Here is a 24448-nt window from a genome sequence, read left to right as displayed (position 1 = left end):
TAAAAAAAAACCAAAAAAAACATTTAAAATAAGTGTTAGGTTTCAATCGCTTCTCTCACTTCATAGGGGTTTAAAAAAAGGTATCTGAGGAAACAAGAAGAAAACAATAATGAATAAAACAGGTGAGTTCTATTTAGATTAACGATGTTGCATATGTAAATGTCAATTGCGCTATAATAGTGCTAAATTTCAAATGTCAGAATTAGGTAGGATTACTGCGGGAAGATTGCACTAACCAAAGCAAAGCAAAACAAAACTAATCTAATTAAATTAAACAAAACAAACCGAAAAAAACCCATATTGAACAAACTAAAATAAAAGCTGATTTAAACTTCAAATCTGTATTAATATAAAAATAAACTGAATATTGTACTGTAAACATAAAAGGAGCTATCAATATTAAAAGTGATGCAAAATCAAAAACAGTCCATACTAAATAAACTGAGGTCTTTTCTTCACGCAGATTAATGCATGACTTGTGATACGGTCAAATTTTCCTCTAAATACAATATATGAACAAACAGTTTAGGTTTTAATATTCATGACTGAAATAGCTCAAATCTACTGTATTTTGCCCTAAAAAGTTAACAAAATCATGTGAGCACATTGTGCACAAATTCTTTTCGCAATTTGTAAAATCCAGAATAATAGTGTCCCCTATTTAGATCTATCTAAGACTACCACAGTGTTTAAAAAGTTAACAAAATCAAATTGTATAACAACAGAAGACAGCAAGATGTATTGCAGATAAAACACATCTCAATTAAAAACATACCTAATAAACATCTGGGTGACGCGTGTGTTTTATCAGAGTTTTATAGTCCCTATACGGACTCGCTTGTGTAGAAGTTCAATTACATCACAACCTCTGCACCACAAACGCAGTGCCCCGCGGAGAGTCACAGTGGATCCTCAGAAGCTACGGCGGAGGCATTTGAGCGCCGCTGCAGTGGAACAGGTGCGGAGGACGAGACCTCTCTCACAGGAGTGCTAATACCCATTGGCACAGGCTGCGCAAAAAGCGGACGGCACAGCATGGCACCGAGCTCAGCCGCAGCGACGGGGAACAGCTGGTAATGTGGGGCGGGCACACAGGGGGTGGATGTGGGGGTTTTAGGGAGGTTGCAGAAGCCGCATTCTGGCCTCCTGCTACATCCGAGCGGGTTCTGAAGTCATCCGGACCAGTGCGGCTGTGTCACCAGCCAACGGCACATTCGGGCTGACAACAAACACCCCTCCCTCACTTATTCTTTCTCATGCAATCCAAAACCTCTCTGTTCATTCCACCAGCCATACGATAATGTTCCACAGTAAACATTGCTTTGGCACAGTCCTGCACTACTACCAACTTCATTCGAGCAACCACTGCCATTAAAAAAGAAATCCAAATGGCTGACAAAATCGAAAACCTTCTGCTACTGAAAGTCCCAAATCATCTTTGTATAGTTTTACAGAAGTAGCAATAGCTTTTTGATTCATTATTATTTACTGTTTTTATTTATTTATTAATTATTTTTATAAGAGGGCAAGAGTGCTCTTTTTGGCTGACACTGTCTTCTCCTTTCCATTTTTTCTTGCTGTTTTCCTTTTACTTTCCTTTCATCCCTTTTCCTTGCTGATTTACTTTTCTTTTTACTTAACACTTCCATGCCTTTTTCTTTCTTTCTTTGCTGCATTCCTTTCCTTTTTCCCTTCCCCTTTTCCTTCTCACTTTCCTTCCCTTTACCGTTCAGTTTCGTTTATATTGTTTACTTTTTTTCACAAATATTTCCTTCCCCCTTTCCTCCTTTTTTTCTAGCCTTCATTTTCTTTTCCTTGTTGCATTTCTTGCCTTTCCCATTCTTCCAATTCCTACGTTCTCTTTTCTGAATGGCTCCTTCCTGCCTTACTTCCTTTCAGGCCATGCTATCTTCCTTTTTTCCTTCTTCCCTTCCAGCTGCCCTTTCCTTCCTTTCTTCTGTCAATCCCGCTGGTCACGCTTGGTTCAACTTTTCCTCTACTTTCTCACTGTAGAGAACTTGACAACCAGTGATCACCATACATTTTACAGGGAAAAGAGCCAAAAAACCTCATTATTTATCATTTATTTTTACAGTTTACACCAACCGCACGGCAAAATTGTCCAACTTTTCAAACTGAGACATTGTGCACAAATTCTTTTTGCAATTTGTAAAATCCAGAATAATAGCGCATGTCCCCTCAGTTAGAATTTAACACAAGATAGAAAACTAATTAATCTGGGGGCTGCACACATGTCTAGGTACAGATCGACAGTGTGTAGATCTATCTAAGACTACAGGTGAAAAAAAGAAAAAAGAAAAGTCATTAAAACGTGTTTTGTGGTAATTGGTTGAGTGGGCCGGGAGCTAGAAATACTCGACACGTGAGGAATGGAGCATGCTGGTCATGTCCTATAGTGCGACATTGGTTAATAAAAAGACTCGTGTCACTGCAGGCTACCGGCGATGTGTGTTTCACCCTCCAAAGGTTTAGTGCACCAGCAATTTATCGGCCGTAAGGCAAAAGCCACTCAGTATTACCAGCCTCCCGCACCACCTCCCCAGCCTCCCTCTATCTAAATGAATGGCATGCAATCCATCGCCTCGGATCCATTCAATTTCAGAGGGTTTTCAAGCGCAAGTCATTTTCTGCACTTAATATCACGAATGAATGTTCCAGAGTGAGGAAGGAAGAGAGGGACGGAGGGGGGAAAAAAAAAGGATAAAATTTGGAATGTTATGTGAAGATTGACATGACAGATTAATCTTTGATGGTGACAGAATGTATCAAATTACCTCCAGCACACCTGGGCACAAAAAAGGCAACGTTTATTGGTTTTGATCACGTCAGGGGTCCACCTCTAAAGACAATTTCACCGGGTTCATGCTAATCCTGTATGTTTAGACTGGTTGAGCCCATAATACAAAGATACAATCTCCACACAAGCATAAGACTAAATTACTTCCAGCCAGATGATTATTAAAAACACACTGCCTTGCCTGGATCAGACTTTATCTCATCCGGCTAAAATAGACAGTTGTCATCTCGGGCAAATTATATGAAAATGAGGCGAGATAGCGACTGTTTGATCCGGCTTCCTCAAGCTGTTAGAGCAGTAATTCCTGCCCCAAAAGAAGGCTTGTTTACCACACATTACAGGAATGAGGAATGAATGGCAAATTAGCTGTGTGAAAAATGAAAATAAGACATTAACAGTGTGAGGATTAGGCACGCCGTATACATATGTATGATTACAAATTAAAGGCTTTTCTGCTCTCCCAGAGTCCCAAATGTAGTTATTTCAATGAAATGCATTATGAAATTGAATATTAGTCAGGCGCGTGCACACACACACACACACACACACACACACAAAAATGAACGCACGCGCTAAAGTATCACTCCACGACCTCTTGGCGAAGTCCTCTCAGAGTCTTTGTGACGGCGCGAGGGGGACAGAGGGAGGTCTTAAAGGGCGACTTTAAACAGGGTCTTGTAGCTGCATTAGAATTCTAAGTATTTAAGTAGTGAGTATAAAGGAGGGTCCCGCGAGCCTGATCTCTCTAATCTACAAATGGCTCCTTGCTATTAAACTGCTAATTCTGGGGATTAAGGGATCCCTGAGAACACAATCCCCTTTCCCACTTTTTTGTGAGTTTGCTGAAGGTGTGGGTTTAAATATTAATGAGCTGGGAAAGGAAAGGTGGGGGAGAAATTAGAAGTGTGAAATTTCACTGGGAAAAACGTGAACGCTGCTTTTGTATGCTTGGACGTATGCGGATGAAGAGTCTGTTAATTAAAGTATCAAACAAAACCCTCACTCATACGTGTTTATGAGCGCAATTTAACAGTCCAAACACAGAAAACCAAGCGCACGCACGTGACGAGCAGAAACACGGCAACAAACGAACTGTGTCCGCTGCACCGAGAGCGGTCCTGCCTCGCTGGCAGCTCAGAGAAGCAACAGCATTAAAATTTAAATAGCTAGAATGATGATGGGCCGAATTCTAACAGTTGCAGAGCACAGCAAAATGATTGCTGCTTCTTTCTATTTGTTTCTGGTCAGCTGCTTTACCCTGGGTAGCTGCGGTGGGTCCCTGGACGTACACTGAGGTCTGTCTGCTTCTCCCACACACGCCGAAAAGGTCAAACATGTTTCAGACGAGCGTCTTTAACTTGGGAACAAGCGCTCGCTGATTTGCTGTCCTCTCGCTGCCAGTTCTAAACAATTGTACGATTTGAATTGGGAAAGAAAGAGAGAGAGAGAGAAAGAAAGAAAGAAAGAATGATGGGTGGAAAGAAGGAAGTAAAAAGGACTGAAGGAAGGAAAAAAGAACGAAGGAAGGAAAAAAGACTGAAGGAAAGAAATGAAAATGAAAAATACACATTGTGTCATGCTGTCAATGAACTATTGAATAGCACCTCACAACACTGACAACAGCAAATGAAATAATACTGTTCTTGATACGGACAGCAATAAAAAAAAACTAGATTTGCATTTCCTGAAGGAAATACCAGTGCTTGCAAAGCAGGAAAAGAATTGCGTTAAAGTTTGAGTCTTTGCTTCTGCCTAAATGAAATGCTACTTTGCTGTTATAACGACAGTCAGCAAGTGTCTTGTTTTATGTCGGCTGTGTAACCAACACACAACACAACAGCGTTAAGGCGGAGAGAGATGGCTAAAAAGAAAAAAACACTCACAATTCAGTATGCAAATATACTTAAGACCAATCACAATTCAGCGTGCAAATAATATTATGAAGTTACCGCTGCTTCATTTTAACAAGTAAATACACTAAGTAAATTTAAAGTTTGCCAAAAAAACACTTGGAATTATGTACAAAGCAAAGTTAAGCAGTTTGGGTTGAATCCACTGAAGAAAATGAATATGTACGGGTAGCTAAAATGTTTCAGGAATATTAATGCACTTGAGCCTCGCAAGCACTGCTAACTGCATTCTCTATATATCTATTTGTTTAAAGCGTGTTGTGCAGGCAATAAATCGCAAGAGAAATATTTATAATAAGACTGCATTATATATCAGCTGCGTGTTTGGTTGTGTGCCTAATAACAGAACAGTGGTGGTTTCAAATCACACATCTTTGCAGAACTATAGCAATTGTGGTGTTTGCAAAGCAATTTGTTATAAGGCAAAAGCAGCCATTTCCCTGATTGTCTATCACACAATGTCACAAGCTGCGATTCACTTAGAACGGGTGCTCTTTGAGGTCCTATGATCAAAGGATGACCCCATACAGAGCCTATTCATTAGGACGGCCTCTGCACCTTATCCGGTGTGCCAACATTGCTTCATGTTCTAATACTGAATTTCTATGCTGCTGGTTTTTCCTCATTACAAGTGCTATTATGAGGTATCTTTGCTTTGGAATCCAATTACTACACATGACATTAATTCCGACATAATTACCTGTGAGGTGCAAGCAGGGCACATTGAGGTGAAGTCGAACGAACGGGTGGCGAATGAGGGTTCGTGTCTAATAGGACAATCATTTGGACTAAATCTCATTATTGAATTAATGGAAGACGCTTGTTTTCAATCAGGCAAGAACAACAGGGTACGTGCTTTAATTCAATTAGATGTGCTTATGGGTGAAAAGATCCTCCTCTCAGGAGAGGCTGCGGCACTGTGGATTCGCTGAATCAAAGGACTTGTTTGAGGGAAGTTGCACAGTTTTAAAGGCTCTCGGAGAATCCTTAAATCAAACAGTGAAAAAAGCGTTTTTCCAGTCACTTTTCGCAGAAGGGAAAGGTGATGCGCACACAGCCGCATCATTCTGTCAGAGACGTGGGGAGGACGGGAACACGGCAGACCGTTTCCGTAAAACCAGCTGAGCAATCAATAGATCTCCAGCAGTAAAAGTATGTTCCGCTTGAAAGTTTTGGGCATTTACCAAAGTTCAAATTGATATGATGATGATGATGATGATGGATAGTAAAGAGCAGGTTCTGGCTGATCAAAATGGGAATGTGTCTGTTCCATGCAATGGTTAAAAAGACAGATCTGACCCGCAAAGCATCAGCGTTAGATCAGAAATGCTGCCAATCAGCAGTGCTGTACAATAAGCGGTGACTACGATGTGAGGAAAAACACCTGTCTGTCTATTTAGGCTGTGTTATGACAGGCTGACATTTTCCTCATTTCAGAGATATGTGGGAAAAGAAGGGTTTATTCTGTTTTTTAACCTTTTTAAAAATTGCCTGCTCAATATCATTTCTTAAGGCCTGAGCGATGTTTAAAACAAGATTTTAAAACGAAACAATGCATTCCTTTGCACCAAATGATCACACAGCCTAGGTCAGTGTTTTATTGTGTGGTCACTAGAAAAAATGAGGGGGAGGGCATATTTTGAACATATTTCATATAAGTTAAAAAGAGAAATGTAAAGGAAGAATGCAAAGGTTGGAGCACTTACAGCGTTCCTATGTCGACTTTACATGTCTTTTCCATTACTCAAATATGACATTTTTTTAATATAGAATATTCAAAAAGAACAGCTTCTAGCCTATAACATATTTTAGAGCTAGGCATATCAAGATCGCCAATATTTCATTAACTCCCATGTTTTCAAAACTCCCTGATACTGCCTTACAGCTCTCATCACTAGTCTTGCTCTGTAAAATCCACAAAGTGCTCACAGAGAGAGAACAAGATAGTGAGAAACTGATATCGCTGAAAAATATCCTCTACCAACTTGTAACAATTAGTCAAAGCGGAGAAAAACTACCTGAAAACTACCTCTTCTCTTTGAACAAGTTCCTTCCGCTTTCCTTAAAGCCTTTTGCATCTATCCTGTTCGCTTCCTGTTCCCAAAACAGGACAGTAGGACATTAAAAAGGCTTTTAGACAAACATACCCAAACTGAAGGCCTGCAGATAGACCCCATTAGGCCAGTGGAGCAGCCAGCTGGAAAAAAGAAAACCTCAGTTGGCCTTGCGAGACCTTCTGAGTGTGGTGAACTAGTGAGCTCAGTGGCACGCACTAAAAGTGACATATAGTGGCCTTTCTATTTGCACTTGGCTAAATGACAGCGGAGGGTATTTTACACTGCATCGCATGTTTCTCCGAATGAATCCAGGCATTTGTAACCATAATTTAGAGACTGACCATCTAAAAGGCATTTTAGATGGAGCCATTTTCCAACAGCACATATATCTTACACTAAACAGACACTGTCATCAGTAAAAGTTCTACTGTTTCCCTAGAATTTACAACTACACTACCATTCAAAAGTTTGGGGACTGTAAGATTTTTAAGTTTCTTTTTTAAGTTTTCTTTCTTATGATGGCAAAGCTGAATTTTCACTGTCACGTGATCCTTTTAAAAATCATTCTAACATGCTGATTCGATAAGCTCTCCTATTTCTTATTACTATCTTTGACACTTTAAAAGAACAGGATGTATTTGATAAAAAAAATCTCCCAGTTTAACCTCGAAACATTTAGATTGCAAAAAACAGTTGCAATGTTGCATTGTCTTGCCACAAAATATATCTATTGAGTCGAATTGCACTGCATCGAAGGTGTTTACTTGATTGAAAGGCCATCGTTGTTTTGGTGTGAATCCGAGAGAACTGAAGTTGTTGTTGATTTGATAAAGATGTGGACGTTTGACATAAAAAAAAAAAAAAATAATAATAATAATGTGAGTTTGCAATCAACTGTGCTGAGGTGGGTTTAAAGGGATAGTTTTCACCCAAAATTAAAATCGTCATAATTTATTAAACCTCCATGTAATGTAATAATTGTTAAATTCATAGCTCTTTTAATATACTATTCAGTTTCAGGTGAAGTGTGCACATAACACACAACTTAAGTCCAGGCACACTTGCACACAGGCTGTGAACTGAGACATGTCAAGCTGTGGGAGTCCTGGAAACAAAGGGGCAGGGAATAAAAGAGCCAACACACTTCAAACAGCACATCCCTTTCTGCATGACCTGTACACACCAGAGAGCAAAGACAGAGCGAGAATGTGAGTGAAAGATGGGAGGAAGGGTCACAGAAAGAAAAGCGTGTGAGAACTGCCGGCGGGAGTTTGAGGTTTTCTCTTGAGCGTCGTCTTGTAAAATTCACGGGGAATTGATTGTGAGTTTGGTGCTTGTGTTCTGAGTGGGCACAGGGTGTGAAAACGCTCTTATTTCTCCCATTCCGTTTGACACTGTCGCTTGATTTGCACCATAAATCCCCTCAGATGGGTCAATAACCTATAACGTTAATGTCAGTGTCCTGCCATTAGTTTTACAGTCTGTGTGTCCCCTCTGTATCTTAATGACCCATGGCTGGCAGAGCAACAGCTGTACCTGGCTCTGTACTAAACTCAACACTCCCCATGAGCGCTTTCCTGATTCGTCCCTCATCCTGAGAAGTCCAGAAGTGTCATGCCACTCAAACTGAAGAGGAACGTAGCCCTTTAGATGCTTCAGCTCTGTGGGATATTTATATTATCATTATATATATATGGTATAACAGCAAAAGTAACATCGAACACAGAAGATAAACTTCTCTCATGCTATTTGTAACTATTTCGTAACATTATGAATTCATTTTATGGCACATTTGAATAAAAGTATACATTTCTTTATTTTTTTTCATTCCTTCTTAATCTCACTTACCTCAAATATTTAAATGGTTGTGAATAATGGTTTGCACAAAAATATCAAATATCAAGCATCTGAAACAGTTTTCAGCAATTTTTCTTGAGCATCATATTACAATGATTTCATAAGAATCATGCGCCACTGAAGACTGGCATAACGGCTGCCGAAAATTAAGCTTTTTAAATAGTAACATGTTTCACAATAATAGATGACTTCTTTCAAAAACGTCTTTCATAAAAATATCTTAATTGTTCCAAACATTTGATCGATAGTGTACTTTTACAGAATGTTTCACTTGTGTGAAAACGTGAGTAAATGATGTGAGTACATTCTTTTTAATTTCATTATTTTTGTAGGTAAAAAAGAGATCAGATTCTCTTATTAAACAAACTACACCCTCATTAAACTTCTTCCGCTAAAATTTACTAGAGGATGTGCCCTCGGAAAACGCGATGGCCAACATCCCCCCTAATAAGTCAGCTGTCGGCGCGTGCTGATTCGGGAACTCTTTGAGTAATTATGCTCATTGTTTTATGTTCATTTTACGGTCAGCCTCTCTCTCTCTCTCTCTCTCTCTCTCTCTCTCTCTCTCTCTCTCTCTCTGGCCGGAGGATGCAGAAGCCCTCCGCGTGACCCGGCTCCTCCGTTCGTGGCCTAACCACAGCGCTATCGATCCTTAGATCCGAAGCTCAGCACATTGCGTCTGAAGCCAGCGGGATCTGCAGGGGGCCACTGATCTCCCGCACTTCACCTCTCATTCCCACAGACCATTAGAAAGGTGCCAGGCATTAAACTGTGAAGGGGATAATGCCTTAAACTCACACCTTCAGAAAGAAAAAGAACGGAGGAAGTCGAAAGAGAGGGGAAGATAATGGAGCGTCCCTGTAATGACCTTTTTCTTGGGAAACCCTGTGTAAACACAGCTAATGTAATAGCAAAGGGTGATAAGCTTGAGCCACCATGTCCTCTTTCTGTTTCTTCTTCTCTTTCTCTTTGCTATCTGCAGAACAGCATGATTCTCTCTGGCGAGTGAATCCCTTTTGTAGTCAGGGGAGAAATCCCTCTCCTGCTCTGCTGTTTAATGGTCTTATCTGCAGCGAGGAGAAGATTAGGCCGTGACGGGCGTGTAAGAGCCAGCGTGAGGCGATGGGATTACACATGACGGAAGGAGGAGCTGGGAGGAGCCGCAGGGACCCCTGTGCCGGTAGCGAGGCCCCTAGAGGCTCGTTGACGTGGAGAGGAAGTTCTAGCTAATCTCGATCACCTGACCATTTCAATGCGTAGCGTACATGATGCCACTGCTTTACATTGTCAATGACAGATAAAAGAGAAGCTAGAGAGAACTCTGGCAAGGCCAGAAAGCACTACTGACATGGACCTATATTCATGTATATATGTGTTTTCTCATTGGGAATGAAGAATTTTACCACATTTTTAGGCTATATGAGAGAAATGGACATTTGTTGAAAAAAACATTATATACTTTAAAAATATACTGCTCTAAATTAATGTTTTTGTTTTAGCATTTTAGCATGTATATACTATTATAGTATTGTTTCTTTTATTTTTCAGTAACTTTAAACATGCCTTTTGCTGTTTTATTTCAGTTTTAGGTTTAGTAATTTTAGTTCTTCAACTTTAATCTAATTGAATTTTTTCATAATTTTTTTTTTATATTTGGTTGCCCTAATTGAGTTAAGGCTGAAATAAAATACATTTTAGTAGCTTCAGTTTTAGTTAACAATAACAACACTGATACATCAAATTAAATGGAATTAGATTAATAAAAATTGCATTTAAAATTAAAATAATTTGAAAATATAACATATAAATATACTTTTAAATATACAAATTCAAAGGGCTAATTCTTAAAAAAACTTTCAGGGCTAACGGTAACAAATAATAAGATATTAATTAATAATAAAGTTAATGCAGAGCACACTACTGATAAACATTTGTGTATCCCATTTATTGTTATAATTACTGTGATGGAAACTTTTACACTGACCATAATCATATTAGACAAGTCTTTCTACTTGAAATTATATACATATCTACAATAGCATTATGCAAGTATGTGACCAATGAATATTTGTGTGCAAATTTGTCTTTTTATTTTATATAGGTTATATTTGTTATATATGTAGTTTCACTGAAAGGACCAGTGTTACCCTGGCCCATATATGGTCTTGCCCCTGGGTGAAAGAAAGAAAGAAAGGACAGCAGGAAGTGAGATGAAGAAAGTGATGGAGTGAGGGAAGGATGAGGCGAGAGCGGATTGCATTGGATGCTGAGTTGTTGGCAACCGAGGTGACAATATTGCACTCGACTTAAAAACACAAACAGCCAAGGGGTCAACAATAATGACTTTACAGAAACCAAGACTTGCTCGGCATGCATTTGTAAATGTCACGGCTGAAAATAGCTGCTCAACGGAAAAAAAGAAAAGAAAGGAACAAAGGATTAACAAAAAAAAAAAAAAAAAAAAAAAAGTGCTACTATAGGTCACTCCGTTACAGATACTGTACTGGACCCTACATTATAGAGCGAATAAGACTTTTCTGGCTGTCAGACAGCAGCTGGATGAAATAAACACACGATAAATGTTACAGGACACACAATATGCAACTAGAGAACACAGATCAATTAAAGTGGTGACAAATTAGCGCAAGCATTTCATTTAGCAACATGACACCGTCGGCAGCCGCTCTCCACTTCGAATTACATGGCTGATTGACGCTGCTTCCGAAAGCCACCGCTTGAATACGCAACGCTCTGAAAGCAAGCATGGCTTTTACGCGGTTAAAACTTTTTGTATCTTCAAAAGCATATATAAACTGGATTTTTTAAGCTAAAGCACGTTTTTGTATGCTTATACTAGATTTAGCATTGGAATCAGAGGGGAACCGTAACCATTCGAAAACTGACAACCAATTACTTTTGGCAGGAAAATGTGGGTGGTTTACTCGATGGGCTAAAATCACAGCATATTTGCCCATGCTACGGATGTAAAAATATCAGTACTTTGGAACCAAGTTACTATTAAAATAAAACTAAAATAATAATAAAATAAAAGGTTTACAAACAGTAAACAGAAGATGTTATATATTATAGATTAATTTTACTATATATTAATGTTTATGTGCAGCTTTTTTAAGGATAACATAAGCTAAACGGTATATACTGTGGTATCATGACCACCCATACAGAAAACAAACAAGTTGCTGATGTGAAACACAGTCCTGTAGCAATAGCACAGATCATTAAAAGTAAATGGCAAAGGTTGTTTTAGGCTAGTCCTGGCTTGGGGGGCATAAAAACAGGCCAATGTGCCGTTTCAAACCAGGCAAAAGCTCTATGCTCTTCCATCTCTACACATGCATGCTGAAAAACAAGTCCCTCGCTCTGAGCTCTCAATTATTTATTATTGAACAGACAGAGCAGCACTTCTCCCCCGTCTTCCTCTGCTTTTTTCATTTCCATGCCACTGTAATATCATTAAATCCGTAATTGTTCAGCAAATTCACAGTCATGTCCTAACTGAAAGTGTGAGAAAAAACTTGTCCACACACATTCACACCCTCTCATCGAGTCTGAGCTCAGAATTTGGAATAATACTTCTGAAAGCACACACACAAAGCAGCAAACACACACGGAGAGCTATCTGTCATCAGAAATAAGCGTCAGTCTGCCTGTGTGAGCTAATCAGTTACAGGATGTCTGACAGGGGTAAATTTTATCTCTCTTCTCACCCGGGCCATCAGAAAGTGAGCTCAGATTAGATTAAGCACATCTGCGAGAGAGAACGGGCCCCTGTGGCCCCTGTGACACAGCCTGTACCGTCTGCGTGAGGGCGCATGGCAGCCGCGGAGACCCTCTGCCCCGCGCTGGGCCGGATGAGACTGGAGTGATGAAGGGGAATGATTAATGGGCAGTCGGCGCTATCAAAGAGCACAGCCAGCTCAAAAGATGAGAGATTGCTTTCTGACGATCATTAAATCCTGGTTGCCACATCTACGAGCGCGCACTTTTCATCTGGCCCCTGACGGGGAGTGAGGCAGAGAGAACGGGACGCTGGATGGGAAGCAGGTTTATGGCATAGCAAGGTTTCTATAAGCTAAAAGCCCATTTTCAGCACAGTTTGACACTGCCACTCTCGTCGTATTGTTCTTTCATCCCCTCACCTCCTCATTATTTTTTAGAGGTGAAAGTAAGAGGCCGTTCAGAATGAGGGTGTTGTGTTTGGAAGATATTGAAGTTGTTTTAACTGGACGCAGGATGCTAAAAAAATAATGAGACGCTGAAATGATCAATGACATCATTCGAGCGTGGAAAAAAAAAATAAATTAAAAACAACTGCAAAGGACTCAAAATGAGCTCTTCAGAATAAGGTTATTGAGTTAAAGTTACTTTTACTGGACAAAGCTGTGGTACAAGATGCTGAAAAAACAACAAAGACACATCAGTCTAACTAAAAAACTAAAATATTAAAAACAACTGTGCTGAAGTCTCAAAATGACGAAAATTACATTCAGAAAAAAAATAAAATAAATGTTTTACTATTTAATGCAACATCTCAAGGAACAAGATGCTAACAAAAAAACAAAAACACCTTGAAATTATTGATTATTTTGAACTATAATATTTATATAGAAAAGCTATTTTAAAAAAGAGATGGACTCAAAAATGGGCCCCAAAATGGCCCCAAAAAATTACAAAAAAACTCAATAAGGACCATAAACGTTGTTGTGCATTGTTACTTTAGAACCCACTGGCTTTCATTATATGAACAAAACAAGTTCTTCCAAATGTCTTTTTTATAACAATGGTCATACAGGTATGGATCACTGTGAGTTAGTAAATTAAAAAATTTTTTGGTTGAAATATTTTTTTTAAATTGAACCTTTTTACATGGAACAACATACTAAAAGCAATGAAACCTACAAGAATTATCCATGATGTCTATACATAGCAAAATTCAGAAGACTGTCACGAAAAGGCCCCTACAACTCTTTCCTCAGTGAAAATGTGGCAAAAACACACACATGCTAAGTTTAAGTGACTTACACAACAAAGAAGTGCTGTGAAAGTCTATTCTAAACTACTTCAAAACATATAAAAGAGAAAAGCACCTAGATACCAAGGCATTTAAACTCCTCTATAGGGACTTAATAACACAGCGGTGAACGTACATGCACTTTTCGCTGTGTGAGTTTGAACACTCCCCATCACTGAGCTGAGAAATTGCCAGAGCTATGCAGAATCAGGTCATATGATCCTCTGTCCTCAAAAAGAGCATCAATACTATCCATTCTGAACAGCCACGGCTGAATACTCATCTCCTCTAGGACCAGCCCTGCGGAACAAGGCCCTTCAGAGTGGAGGAAAATTAAACACTGCACCGACTGAAAGCAAATAATGCAAAGCAGTAACTGAGCGAGAGAAAATCTGTGTATGTATTTAGGTGGAAGAGATAAACTTAGAAGAACTGTAGGAAAAAAAAAGAATGAGATAAAGGAGGGGGCAAGCTTATCGCATGCTACAAGCACACCGTCTTATCCCAGCAGGTCCAGGGTTGGGAAACAATGGCATAAAGGCCAACCTGATGGACGGCAGAGGCGTTACTCACCCAAAAGTACATCATCATTTCGGCCAAGGACAGGTGGGCACTCACAGATGGAAAAAACGGGCGAGAGGTGGGCGCAGAGCTGGCTGTGAGGGTTGGATTCGTGGAGCTTGAAAGTCCTTTGCTCTTCCCAGATCAGTCCAGAAAGAAAATAAAACAAGTTGAAGCAACAACTGTTGACACTCTATCCGTTTAAAAAAAAACGAAGAGAAGAAAAATCAGAAAAAGAAAAAAAAACAAATCTAGCTGATACGAAAACCAGGAAAAGGCAAAGGCGCTTCACTCCTTCCTTTCCTTTCACTTTCCTCCTTCCTTTAACCACATAAGTGGCTTTCTTCACGTCACTCACTCTGCACGTCTTCTGCCCCGTGTCGTTCTGTTCAGGGTCTTATTGGCGAGTGGGAGAGTTCTAGAGCGGGCACTCCAGGAGGTGTTTGGCAGCTGTTCCCAGCATTCCTTCAGTGAGGCTGTGTTCCTCCGCAGGGATAGGAGTCCATTGACACTTCAGGCACTGATACAGCCACGGAGCAGCTCAGCATCCGAGCGCAGAGGGGAGGGGAGGGGAAGAGAGGAGCGTCTGCTCTCCTGGCTGCTGCTGATGCTGCGGCGGCTGCCGAGGGAAGCCGGCTAGTGCTCGCTCGGTCTCGATGCTCAGCTGTTGTTCATGAAAAGTCGTGCAACGCGACGCCGAGGCAACAAAGACCCACCGGAGGCGGGCAAACGGGGGTAAAGGCGTAAGTAAACTAGGTAGGGCGAGTCGGCGTGCAACGTTATGCCTTTTGCTCTTACTTGTGTCCGTCTTTTCCTTTCTTTCTTTTTTTCTCACCAATCTTTTTCTCTGTGATAGTGAGGGAGTGGAGGCTGGGGTTTCGGTGGGAGAGGGGCTTGCAGGATTCCGGCTGTGCTTTCAGCCAATCAGGAGTCGGAATGCGCTGGTGGAGAGCAGGGGGAATCGCTTGACAGGTTGCGTGCTGCTCTTTTTGGTTGCTTTTTTTTGGTGCGTGTGAGAGCGTAAGACTTGTTTGTGTGTGTGTATATGTGTGTGTGTGTCGTTTGAGCGTCTAAGTGCATGCATACACAGCCATGCGCCTTTCGGGAGGGTTGATGGGGGGGGTTACACTGCCGTTTAACATCTCAGCTGTCTCAGCAATTTCAAACACACACTGCCAACAGGCAGCTACAGCGCTCTTAAATATTAACCTCTGTGCTGATGCATGTTCATATGTGAATTTGAGAGAACGCTAATTCGACTTTATCTTGATAAGAACAAAGCACTCCAGCCATCTGAGACTGTTCATATTTTTTATTGCGCTTTGGAGCATTTTATCTGTGCAGTAAATCAATGCAAGAGTTCTGATAAGATCAGGGGTATTAGATCATTATGAATAAGGTTTTTATTTTATTATATACAGTTATGCTTATAAATGTACATCCAGTACCTCCTTCTGTAAAATTTTCATAACCCTTGCAAATTCTATAGCATTTAAAAAATACTACATAGGAGATTGTTATTTTATTTAGTATTGCCCTTAAGAAGCTGCATTAATTATAAAGTTTATTCCACAAGAAAAAAAATATTAATGCAATTTACACATCAAAATCATGTTAAATAGATACCCTGGGCAATATACAATATTAAAAAACAAAAATGTGCAAACTTTTAAACAAAATAATTCATGTAACTTCAGCTATTTTTTAGTCTTGTTGAATATATGTAAATATCTGTTACATTAAATAGTTTAATAAGGACAGAAAGAAAATTGCAATTTTTATGACCCCTTTTCTTTTTTCTGCAAGGACTATGCAAACTTCTGAACAGGACTGTAATCTAAAAACATGCAAACCTCAATGAGTTTCTTTTTCTTACTGACTTTCACAGTAAAGCAATAAAAGAATCTCAAGTTGCATTAAAGAAACTGTCTTATCAAATCATGAAGTCTATTTCAAGTCAGTATCATAAATAAGTCAAAAAAGAGCGGCCTGTGAGATGACTGATCTTTACTGTTCACTGTTTTTAACAATATGAAGAGAGTTGAAGGAAAAACGTCTGAAAGTGAAAAATAATTTAGGAGAATGGGCAGATTTGAGCATCAAACACTTCTTTAAATGTCTTTAGGTTAATGTCACTAGCAAATGCAAATGAAAACTAAACAATAAATATCTTTTAGTTTGATTTGCAGTGTACTGCACAATATAGGAACTCTAGGGCAAGTTAAACTTTTTACACAGTCGATAATTATCAGGGAAGGTTTATTTTCTATATACACATACAGTAAGTCTTTTATCTACACTATTGAATATTTTCAGCATTATGGTTGACAGAAAAAAAAAATTAGTTCACTACTTTTACAGCCTGAAATGTATTTATATAAAAACAACCTGTTATTATATAAATAAATTAAATGAAATCTTTACACAATTTAAAAATGCGCCAACTCTCTTTGAAATGAAAATTAATTAAATACAATTATTGAGTAAACACATTTGTTACCTAAATGTTTAAAATCAATATACACTACATAACTGGACTTTTGACTTAAAACATATTTAAAAAATTGTTACTGAAAGCTGTGTGACAACTAGCCCCAGTCTCCCCTACTGTTGTTGTTCTTCCTGTCCACTTGCTATTCTCTTGTCTCTTTGCTTCCCTTTCTCTCTCAAATCCAAAATACTCTTTTCTCTGTCTCCCATTCCTTCTCTGGCACTATCTACACTGTTTTTCCCCAGCATGCCGAGGGTGCTGCTTGTTCGGGTTAAGCACTCGGAGGACGACTTGCCCTGGGGACGTCATTTTCCATTACAGAGACAAGAAACCTTTTCTCTCAGATGAAGAAGGAGGGAAAAAGTCAGAGCCCTGAATTGGTTATGCTCCTTGTCGTGTTCTCTTACTCCCCCGACTCGCGATTCGTTTAGTCAATATTTAATGCCGGTGTTGTGCTGTACAGTTGTCTGTTGGCCCGATCCATGGGTTTGATCTCCATGTCTCGCCTGATCTTTCTCCAGGCTTATGGGCTTGTGCCGAGATGTGACGCAGAGTCTAAAAATGTGGCACAAGCTTGTTAGCGATTACACACTTCGCTCAGATGCAGTGCAAAGAAAGAAAAGTACATACAGATGGAAGAATAAAGAAAAAAGCCAGATGCATTACACGCATTTAGCACAACTGTTCGCTTTATCCGCACACAGTCACGTACACCTCACCCTGCCTGCAGCAACTAACGCCCTCTACGCCCCACCTGAGTATAGATGTCAAGCGGCGTGAAGTGTAAAGGTGGTATTTTTCTTCTTTAAGCAGGGCAGATGGGCAAGGTTTGGTCTGAGCAGGCCCAGGCTGAGCCGGTGGCCAAGCCAGACTGTCTTAATTAGGAGCTGGCCGCTGCCAACGGCAGGTGAACACATCTGGGACGCCATATTGGCCGCAAGCGCAGCAGGTCTTGGAAATAGTGCAAGCCTTGGAATATATTCGACAGGAGCAGAAACGAGCGATTCCCTTTTTTTTAAACCCCCTTTCTACAACCCAAAAGTGAGCAGCAATACATCTACACGCCACACAGAGTCAAGCTTCCACGCTGTGCGAGCTTGCCAGATATTAAAAGTCTCTGTCTTTGGAGGTTTGCGTTCGTTTTGCGTGCTGCCAAGGCCTGAGCAGCCCCAGAGTGCTATCAATTACACACATTCTGCTGAAAAGCTGAAATTCGGCTCTGAGCGCAGTCTGATAGGATTCAGCAGTATGTGCACGTCCGTGCGACGGCTATTGGACGTTTGCGTTTCCTTTGTCCCCTGTACCTGCCCTCCACTGCCTTTGTTTAGAAAGAAGACGATACAATCACAGCGTGTCGCACTTAAAGCACCTTATAATGAAGTCGAGTCCTCCCTTCTGTGCAGACACACACACACACACTCTATCAGGCATGTTCGCCCCACTGAGCTATACCTTCCTCATCAGTGCTTTACCCAACGTCATCATTTCTGCCTCCATAAACTCAATGGAGCTGCATGCTCCTCTCCTTCTCTCCGAACGCACTCCCTTCCAATTACCGCGCCAGTTCATTTATTCATTAACCCGGCAAGGAAAATCGAGGGAGACCTAATTCAAAAACAACCGCCCTCCATTTCGCTCCATCTGTTGGGGAGGCTCGATTCTCCAAACACGTTCAAGCGACTTAATCTGGTTAAGGTGCAGTTTAGCGTCTGCAGCGGAGTTTAGTGGGGGGATTGAGGAACGGATCGCCGTGCCAGTCCATTTTCATTAAAAGCACATTCCAGTGACCAAACTGGTACAGGAAGTGACATGCATGGAAGTATGGACTAATCAAAAAACAAGAGGATAAAAGGCAAGGCGCCGTTGCGCTTGATTACAGAGGCACTGACTAATTTACTTAATTTGTCAAAAAGGAATGCGGTTTGAGGCAGAACTCATTTATAGTAGCATGCTAGTGCACTTAAACGCTAAACGTGCTTTGGCTATTTGAAGCATTGTATTTCCAAATGCCATTAGTAGAATTTCCTATCTCCAAAAGTGTAGAGTAAAATTAAAGTTTGGGAAAAGTAAAAGTTGGAAAAACGTAATTGCTTTGAGCCTTCCGGCTACAGCAACCGACATTCAATCTAAATTAAGTAAATATTGTAAAGCCAAATTAGGCATTGGACTATAAATGATTTACTACTTAAATACATTCAACAAAAAAAGAAATCTTTTCTACTTGTGCTGCAAAAAGTCAGTGGAATTTAGAATGTCACTCATGGTGTTCTAACAGTCTTATTCACCAGCAGTAAAGACAAATGGGACTATATTGTAATAAGCAGTCCATTTCCAGCTTAAAGTCATCTTAAACCAGCCTAAGCTTATTTAATGGTCTTGCTGAACTTTGCACTTTCATTAGCTGGTCAGGCTGGGAGATCAAATAGCTATCCTGCTAAACACCAGCTTGGCCAGACTAAAAGGTTAACTAAACCAGCTTGGAAGCAAACCATCTGGTCCCAAGCCATTTACTAACAAATATCTTGAGCTGTGACATGAAGGGAAGGTGGAAAGGCACAAATATCTCATTTTACACTTTATAGGGCCATCCAAAAATCCTACTGCTGGTAAAAAAAAACAAATTAAATATAATGAAATGCTCACGATTTATATGTTGCTGGCAAATAGCACATTTAGTAATTATAAATGGCTACTTTTAAATGTCTCTCAAGGTTCTTGCCCACAGAATAGTGTATAAGCATCTACGAGTAAGGGCTAGAAGGGCCATGATAACCAGCAAACCCCTGACCCCTTAGTAAGGACAAACTAAAGTTTCAGCTGCATGAAACACAAAGTCAAGCAGCATTCCTTTTCATGTGTTGGAAAAAACCGAGTGAAATGTGTTTGTTTTGAAACAGATTTAAGACAACCATAACAAATAATGATCATGTTGATATATGGACGAATCTCAACATTCCGACCAGAATCAAATGATGCTACATTCTCCCAGCAGACAGCAGTTGAACTACATCCCAATTCTGCGGCTAAAGTTTTCGTCTGAAACACGTCTGCACGCTCAATTGGGAAAGCAGCGAAAAACAAGTTACCCTCAGAGATTTATACTTCTGATCCTCCAAATCCTTTTTTATCTTAATCGAGTATAAGGCAGTAAATTGCTCCAGCTCTGCCTTCTCCCTGTCCTTGCCTGCCTGTATGCTAATACTGTTTGACATATTTCAGAGGAAGACGGAGCATCAATATTTATCAATTCATAATAAGACAGAGGCACTGACATGCGCTAAGATTACAGTTTAATTAAAACTTGAGTAGCCAACTAATATTCAGTTCTTAAACAGACACATCATATGCCAATGCATTATCTACTCATTTAGATCTTGCATCATTGAGAAAGAAGGCAGACAGGGAAATCAGGAAGGAGAACATGACGTGCGGCTGCGAGATCATCCCTATTCCCTTTCTACCGCTGTTCTCTGCGTTTGGGCGTAGCTGTCAGAGCTCAAGCTAAAATAAACCTTGCCACACTGGTCTGTATGAAAAATGGATACCTCTGGTTCAAGTCCTGCCGCCAAAACACAACTGATGCCAAATTCCACCTGCCGGCAAGAGATCCTGTGGTGGCAAAGGGAGCACCGAGGCTGTGCCAACCATGCCACCAATTTTGAAAACACAAAGAAGGCATCCACTTACCAGTCTTGTGACAAGGGGCACCCCGAAATGCCAGAAGTGATCGTTCAGCAGCCCACTGTACACTACGTTTCCAAAGAGAGCAATGCTTCCTGTTTTACACAGCCCGTTTCCTGGTTTGGTTTCTGCAGAAGAAAAGAAAATAGATACATAAGGAACAAACAGCAATATTCAATGACTATATATGCTCTAATAAATGTTCTAATAACAGAAATGAAGGTAGGAGAGAAGTAGAGCGAAATAACCGATTGAAGTAGAATGGAAAGACAGAAGAAAAATGGAAATAGGAGGAAGGAAGAAAAGGAGTAAAAGTGAAAGAAAGAAAGAAAGAAAGAAAGAAAGAAAGAAAGAAAGAAAGAAAGAAAGAAAGAAAGAAAGAAAGAAAGAAAGAATTAAAAAAGGGAAAGCAAAATCAAACAAATGGAAGGAGAAAAAAGAAAGGAAGGGAAAAACGAAGTACAACATACAAAACTGTAAAAAATGAAGAAAAAATGAGAAAGAAACAAGAAATGAAAATAGAGTAGGATAAGAAGGAATGGACATAATACATGAAGGAAAAACTACGGAAAGAAGAAAGGAAAGAAAGAAGCAGGGAGAGAGAAAAAGAAGGAAATAATGTATAATGTATGAAATGGAAAGAAAAAAACATCAAGAATCAAGGAACGAAGGAAAAAAAAAGAAATAACAAATGTAAAGAAAAATAAGGATGAGAGAAGGGGGAAAAAGATGAAGGAGATTTTTTTTTTGATTCCACATAATTCCAAATCAAGAAAAACACAAATATTTCTCTGACGATCTGAACACGTCACATCCATAAACACACATTCTTTCTGCTGTAGAAGAGTAGGAGCTTGGCATGTGATCAACAGTGGGGTCAGCCCTGCTTACACAGCAAAGCAAACTAACAGCTGCATTCAACCTCCTTTGGGTAACACACACACACACAATGATCGGTACTCACAAAAAGAAAACATGACTCTGACACCACACCACACCACACCCCACCACACAAACACACACACACACACACACACACACACACACCATATCCCAGCAGTTCAGCTAAAAAAAAAAAATCCCCATTCCCTCAGTCTGAGAGCGGACTCAGAGAAGCGCGTGCGAAGATTGCGATGTGTATTAAATTATTCCCTATAAATGCCAAGTACAGCAAAAATCTGCATTATGCCTCAAAACAATAGTGAAGCGCATATTGTGGAGCGCACCACAGCAAGCCATGCATTCATTATTGAAAAACAAAAAGTAAAAAGGCCCATTAAAATGTCACTTGTGCTCTTTGTGGCTGCGGCGACACATGAGTTTTAGTGTTATAAATGGGCCTTGCGTTATTGTTTATGGTGGCTGCTAGCCGCAGGCTACCCGGCGGTGACTGTAAAGTCCACGGATCACACACCACGAGCCTTCGATGCGGCTCCCTCCCTCTCTATACATCACCCCATGAATATTCATGCCACAGGGCCACGCTACAGCCAATCGATCACAACTATAATGCATTTATATCCATGATACATGTGGCTGATTTTTTTGGTGTCTAGGAATAAAAAGATATGGCCTAATTAGCAATAAAATTGTAGATTTGGAGGCAGAACGGCGCTCCTGCTCTTTTCAGAGGTGATGTAATTCAGACCGCGGCACGTTGCATCACAGGAACGTGTCGTAAGGTGAGACTCGAGGCAAGGAGGGATGGCTGTCATCGCGTTTGAGGCTTCCCTGCTGTCTGTTGGCACCGGTTGAAGCTCCTTTGGCATCCGTGGGCATGTTTCTCACCACGCCTCACCTGTGATTAATTATTGACGGCGAGATGAGGATGCGGTAAAGTAAAGCTGCACTGACATGCTACACTGCAGATACATTACAACAACCCCCCAGGCTGCTTCACTATCTCCCTGTCTCTTTTTCTTCCTTTCCCCTGGTTTTCCCTCTTGCGCTTTGTCTTTAAAGCCCCCTTCTAACTCTCTCTCTCTGACAACCTTTCCTTACTCTCTCTATCTCACTCTGCCCTGCAGTTTGGCAAATTTGACAAGAGCTTTAAAAACTGAGCCAAATGTCAAAGTTGTCATAAACAGTGTGTGAGAGAGAGTATTTTTGGTTTGATAAGGCGGCAATAACAGTTTGATTTAAGGCAGAAAAGAGTGTCATCACATTTAAATCTGCCATCGGAATATCTCGGCCCAGGGTTGGTCTGCGTGTCGCTGAGCACTCATGCAGATGAATGGAGGAGTTTAAGTCGAAACTGAGACTGTATTATCTCACATTTCTCTGCAAGGATGACAATAAGTGGCGTAAACGATGCTTGCCTGATCTGCAGGGAAGCACCCGGCTTTGAATCTCAAGTTTGATGCAAGAGTGGAGGAATCTAGGACCATGATAACTTGATAATAAGAGGCAAAAAAGTAAATAGAAATCTGCACTCTAAAACAGCATTATAAATGTGGAAATAAAACACTCGGCAAAGGATTTAACTGAAAAACATATGTTCATCATGATTTTAACAAAAACACACACACCAAATGATACACTTATTTTACTGAGAACTGACTTTTCGAGTTTACACAGGTGACGCTGCAGGTACGTTATCATGTTTCACAAACGTTTCTTATTAATTAATTTTCATCCTTATTTAAGCTAATATCCTTATTTGATTGCTAAAATCTCAAGATGTATATTTACTGTGCCACTTTTCATAAAGGAAGCAACACACGCCCAACTGTTGAATATACGTTTGGAATGTGAAGAGATAAAAAGGATGTGTACTACAAAACAAAAGTAAGAAAACACACATACTTGTCCTTTGTGTAATCTTATTTAAAAACAAACTGATTTTTAATTGATCAAAATACACTGTGCAAATGGTGTAGTGCAGTCAAATTCATTAATAGACAAGTCTTAAACAATTAAGTGAACCATTGAATCATTCATTTACTAACTAATTTGTTGAATTAACAAATTGAAGATTCATTCAGGAGCGAAACATGTTACCATCATGTTGCATCTTGATTTATTTTTCTTAATATCAGCACAGCTGTAATTATGTATTTAGAACATTTTGTTTTGTAGATTTGTAAAACATTTTACAAGTTCAATCTTCAACCTTTCTACTGTAATTTTAAATGTTTTACTCATTTTACTAATTTGTTTGTAATTACAGTATTTGTAAAAAAAAAAAAAAAAATCACTAGTGGTTTCTGTTCTGGGTTATGTTGTTCACTGTGAAAAATTATATTTTGATGTACAAAATGAAACAGTTACATTTATAATAAACTTTTTAATGGACAGCAGTAGCTGAAAGAGAAATGCTCATATTACAAAAATTTTAAATACATTAAAATATATCGGAAATAACTGAAAATGACTCTAATAGTGAAAATCCACCATCATTTAACAGCCAGAATGTGTCCAAAAATCTATATACGTATTGTTTTAAAATTCGAAACAAGAAGCGTGAAGCTTGAGAAGCGTGCTTGCAGTATCTTTCTCTAACATGGACGACACTCAGTTTTATATTTTGCTGCGTAATGCATTGACGTTCATACATTTTTAAATGTGGTCCAAGTGCCCAAATACTTTCAGGGGCCACTGTATAAAAATAACTACCCACAACACTGCAAAACATATCAAAATCTTACGCTTGTTATTGCCAAGTGAGCAACAGGGATGACATAATGTCTGCCTTCTTCCGGCTGGAAGCTTCCTCCCATAAGCCCTGTGGCTCTGGCAGTGGCCATCCTGTCCTGGGCCTGTGCTTCCATTAGCCACACTGACCCGGATCTGTTCTGGCATCGCTCTGATACTAGACCGGTGGACTTGGCCCTTCCTCTCAGCGGGGCAGCTCTGTCAGGACCTCTGTCCAACCCAAACACACCAGCCACACCAGCCTGTCCATATGGCAGTCCCACCCTGCCTGTTTCTGGGCCAGAGCCTGATTCACAAGGGCTGGAGAAAAAGAAGTCCTCTTTTCCAGAGTCCTCTCCAGGGCATAACAACGCCTCTCCAAACGATGTATTCATTACCCCTCCTGTA

At 40.0% G+C, this 24448-nt stretch overlaps 1 protein-coding gene across 5 annotated transcripts in view; it reads right to left on the bottom strand.

Moving 5' to 3' along the window:
- Nucleotides 1–24448, bottom strand: part of rbfox3a (RNA binding fox-1 homolog 3a) — a 363663-nt gene that overhangs the window by 110459 nt on the left and 228756 nt on the right. For all 5 annotated transcript variants that reach the window (XM_043253944.1, XM_043253939.1, XM_043253938.1 and 2 more), the window contains one exon: nucleotides 20414–20535. In XM_043253944.1, coding sequence (XP_043109879.1) covers nucleotides 20414–20535 — 122 coding nt within the window. The remainder of the gene's footprint in view (nucleotides 1–20413; nucleotides 20536–24448) is intronic.

The sequence above is a fragment of the Puntigrus tetrazona genome, chromosome 12 (genome assembly GCF_018831695.1).
Source record: "Puntigrus tetrazona isolate hp1 chromosome 12, ASM1883169v1, whole genome shotgun sequence".
NCBI classification, from domain to species: domain Eukaryota; kingdom Metazoa; phylum Chordata; class Actinopteri; order Cypriniformes; family Cyprinidae; genus Puntigrus; species Puntigrus tetrazona.
Note: the sequence above shows the minus strand (reverse complement) of the source record. Positions and strands in the feature narration are given on the sequence as shown.